Below are 3,761 nucleotides of genomic sequence, written 5' to 3' on the forward strand. Positions count from 1 at the left end.
CTTTTGGATAGTGGCACATTGAACATCAACTGCAGCAGTCGTAGTCTCCACATTGTTCTCCAAGGACTCCTCCGAGTCTGATAGGGTAGACGTGGAAGAGATGTAGTCGCTGCTAGTCTGTTCGACTACGTTCTCAGCGACCGTTGTGACCTCGGTGATCTGCTCGACCACCTTCTCAATGACAGCAGTGGCCTTCGCGATCTCGACTGCCCTGGTGTCATCCAAGGGCTCGTTGTTGTCTGATACACTTGAGGACGACGACACATCGTCGCTGAGTTCAGCAGGCGTTTCTTCGATAGTAGTGGCACCCGTCGTAGTCTCCACATTGCTCTCCAAGGACTCCTCCGAGTCTGATAGACTTGATGTAGATGAGATGTCGCTGATCGCCTGCTCGGCGGCTGCTATGGTTGTTTCCATTTCCGATGCTCTATGAACACTCGCCTCTTTAAGCCGATCTTCTGACACCTCCAGGGCAGTTTTAACTTGGCCATCTGCGCTTGTTTCAAATACATTCTCGTGCTCAGGTGCCCAGGAACTGTCGTCTTTCATGTGACCCATGCTTTCCAGGGAGGACGACTCTAGGTGACACAGCCTCGCCTTAGCCTTAGGTTGGTCAGTGGCGAGAACCTTAATTGGCCCGGCAGAATTGTCCACCTCTTCAGTTCGAATCGTTAAAGGCGTAGCTTCTGGCAAACTAGTAGTGGTGCTGGACACCGATTCGCTGTCTGAGCCCGTGGCAGGAAGAACCTCCATGGGGGGGATGTGAAGCACAGAACCAGATTGCCCCACGGCACTTTCAGGCGTCCCACTCCGTTTCCACGTGTCATTGCTGGGGCGTCGACCTTTTTTTCTGGAATGACGTTAGAATGATGTCATGCTGACGGGGACTTGGGAACCGGCCACGCATGTAGTGACTTACGACCTCAGACGTGATTTTTTCTTTCTGCCAGCTTGAGTCCATGATGATGGGAGCAGAAAAGCGCGAGCAATCTACAAGATGTTAACACGTGCAACAGGAGGAGAGGCAGGACAACCAAGAAGAAGTGCGACACATCGAAGGTCTACTTACCGTACGATTCACCGCGGGTGTGGAGGGAGGAACATCAGGTCGTTGCTGTACAAGCCCACATCTTTGAGTCTGTTGAGAGAGGACGGGGCGCTCACTGTTTTGTGGACGTCTTCGTGCTGGAAGCGGGTACGAGCCCTGACAAGGCCATGAAGATAGAGCGGAGACACCTCCCCATGGCACCCGTAGTTGTTCACCACGGGTGAGTTCGAGAGGTCATGGTTGAAGACGACGGGACTGGAAGAATGTAATGGACGACGCGTCGGGGCGTGCACCCACCTCTGGTGTTTATGCGCCACATGAGAGGACGACACTCCGAAGGAATTCGCGGGGGACCCACCAACCTCGGATAGGGTTACTGTGCAGCGCCCTGCGGCATTGGTAACAGTGACGGGCGGGTCAGAAGCAGGTTTAGGATGCAGCGCTGGTCCACGTTGACTTGAGGTGAATCCGTGGTGAACATGCTGACCAACACCAACACAATCTTGGGTCTCTTGGACGTGTTGACCAACATGGTGCGACTGCCCTCGTGCGTAGTTGAAGTTGCTGAATGCAAAAGTCGTTTCTCCAGTCGGAATCAGCACACTGGATCTTGCGGATCCGAACGGCGTCATCGCACCCACATCCGAGAGTAATTCCGCGGGTACTTCTGTTACTTGTTCGGTGTTCTGACACGCAAACGTATGACCACCCAGGCCAGAGAACAGTAATGGCAGTGGCGGGTGGCCCGTTGGAACGACCTCACTCTTTGGGGCGCTCATGCAATATATATAGGTTTCTAGCAACTATTGCACAATATGCCTCAGCGTGGGTCACCTATAAACTCCTCGACACTTGAAGCACCTGACTTCTTCCTTTTGCGTTCCAGTTCATCCTGTGATCCTGTGTCCAACAGAGTCCCCATAAGGTTTTGAACGAACCTCTCAGTCATCGAAACAATCCACGCCAGCAAGCCACTTTCCTCTCCTCTGATCGGAAGAAAGGACAGGTACCTGTCATCCAAGGTCCAGGTGCCAATGTGCTGGGAGAAATTTTCCTGGAGGTCAGTTCTCTGAGTGATGTCTTGCATTATCAATTTTAGACCCCAGGTTCCAGGTTCCGATACAGGGTTGTATATGCGATTCCTGAGGTATCCAGCAATCGTTACTCGGCATTTGTCACAATTACCGAATGGATGCTGGTCTGGCCTTCATCTTCATCGTTGGTGCGGTGTTTGTTGGGCTGCATTTTATCATCTGGCTGCTTACAGCTATGTATGGAAGTGCTTCCGCCCTGATGCAAGGTTCCAAATCACGCTACGACATGAAGGAGCTTTGACGCCGACGAAAGCAAGTTTTGTTGTAGGAAGACAATGTGAATGTGTTTGAATCTGAGCGGAACAACTATTCACTTTGAAAATGCATCGTGCTAAAGGAGCCTAGTGTAATTCGCTAAGTTCACTGGGTTTCTCAAACTGGATGGTTGGTCGACACACACTCAGACATGCTCCAAAAGGTTCTTCTCCTGGAACAATCGGTTCAGTGCATTGTCAGCGTCACCTCGCCCACGTACAGCGCCAGATACGGTGAAGGAGTAGATGTTGCCGTCATAGACCCCCTGCTCATTGACGAGACCAACGGAGAGCTGCACAGCACCGTGCTCAAAAGCGGGGATCAGCTTGCCAGTAGCACTGCACTTCCGGGGAACGTAGAGATCAACGAGCTTACCCTGATCGTTCTGCATGTGTGACGGTTACCGGCACCACAAAATCGACATTATCGAAAGCCGTTTTGTCGCATGCTGCACATTTCACCCGCCAAGAAATTAGCTGACGGTCTCCGCGAGGCGGCGAGTTACCGCTCTCTCTTTGTGTGCCCGTCAAAAGAGTTCTTTGAGAGCGATGACTGGATGACTGTGGAGTCTGATTCTGTATTCGTCAGGTTGACTGATACTAGCTTTCTGTATGATTTGCACTCCATCGCAGAATCCTGTGCCTGCACTCATATCTACATTTGGGGGTTGCTCGAGGCCATCGATCTAGAAGACTTGCCAAGCATTATTGGGCTCCTGAGTTCGTTTCAGTCACTGTTGGGAGGTGGAAGACTTCAGCGAATCTCCTTGTTTGCGGATGTGGACCGCTTGACAGAAGAGTTTAGGCACGAATTGTTGCGTTGGGTTCCTTCAGAATGAGAGTCGTCATAAACTCACTGTTGAGTTCATTTCGGTACTGTTGAGTTCATTTCGGTACTGTTGAGCCTTCATAAGGGGAGTCAGATGTCATAAACTCGCTGCTGAGATCATTTCACCGCTGTTGATTGATTGCTGGGATACACCAAAAAGTCGTAAGGAGTCAGATGTCATAACCCACTACTGAGATCATTTCACCCCTGATGATACTCGACAACATTAAGTCTCATACTGCGTTTAATCTAATAGATTCATCATTCAGTGCAATAGAGTTCATCATGCACTTAGTCAACTTCCTCAACGGTAGGACCGGACGAAGCGCCGCCCATGCCGCCCATGTCCATACCACCAGGCATACCACCGGGCATACCACCGGGCATACCACCGGGCATACCACCCTCACCTCCAGCAGCGGCATAGACCTTCTGCATGATGGGGTTGAAGACAGCCTCGAGTTCCTTGTACTTCTCATCAAACTCATCCTTCTCAGCGAACTGGTTGTTATCGAGCCAGCTCAGGAGCTCAGTTA

At 51.3% G+C, this 3,761-nt stretch overlaps 4 protein-coding genes across 5 annotated transcripts; 1 reads left to right on the forward strand and 3 right to left on the reverse strand.

Annotated features, from left to right (window-relative positions):
* Positions 1-753, reverse strand: KVP17_005031 (uncharacterized protein; the record flags this gene model as incomplete). Of its 2 annotated transcripts, none has more annotated exons than XM_068514756.1 (1): positions 1-753. In XM_068514756.1, a coding segment is annotated over one exon (753 nt), but the record flags the coding sequence as incomplete, so codon positions are not given. The 2 variants fall into 2 exon arrangements, with proteins under 2 accessions (XP_068376807.1, XP_068376806.1); XM_068514755.1 differs by having other exon boundaries at positions 18-753.
* Positions 754-1,868: 1,115 nt separating this feature from the next.
* KVP17_005033 (uncharacterized protein) lies at positions 1,869-2,135 on the reverse strand (the record flags this gene model as incomplete). The annotated part of the gene is made up of 1 exon (XM_068514758.1): positions 1,869-2,135. The coding sequence occupies one exon, from the start codon at positions 2,133-2,135 to the stop codon at positions 1,869-1,871; it is 267 nt and encodes an 88-aa protein (XP_068376809.1).
* A 407-nt stretch (positions 2,136-2,542) lies between these two features.
* On the reverse strand, positions 2,543-2,788 carry KVP17_005034 (uncharacterized protein; the record flags this gene model as incomplete). Its single annotated transcript, XM_068514759.1, has 1 exon — positions 2,543-2,788. The coding sequence occupies one exon, from the start codon at positions 2,786-2,788 to the stop codon at positions 2,543-2,545; it is 246 nt and encodes an 81-aa protein (XP_068376810.1).
* A 54-nt stretch (positions 2,789-2,842) lies between these two features.
* KVP17_005032 (uncharacterized protein) lies at positions 2,843-3,235 on the forward strand (the record flags this gene model as incomplete). The annotated part of the gene is made up of 1 exon (XM_068514757.1): positions 2,843-3,235. One exon carries the CDS (start codon positions 2,843-2,845, stop codon positions 3,233-3,235), a length of 393 nt encoding a protein of 130 aa, XP_068376808.1.
* Positions 3,236-3,761: the final 526 nt, after the last annotated feature.

The sequence above is a fragment of a genome, assembly GCF_019968985.1.
Source record: "MAG: Porospora cf. gigantea B chromosome Unknown PgB_NODE_2277_length_3761_cov_143.709, whole genome shotgun sequence".
NCBI lineage: Eukaryota > Apicomplexa > Conoidasida > Eugregarinorida > Porosporidae > Porospora > Porospora cf. gigantea B.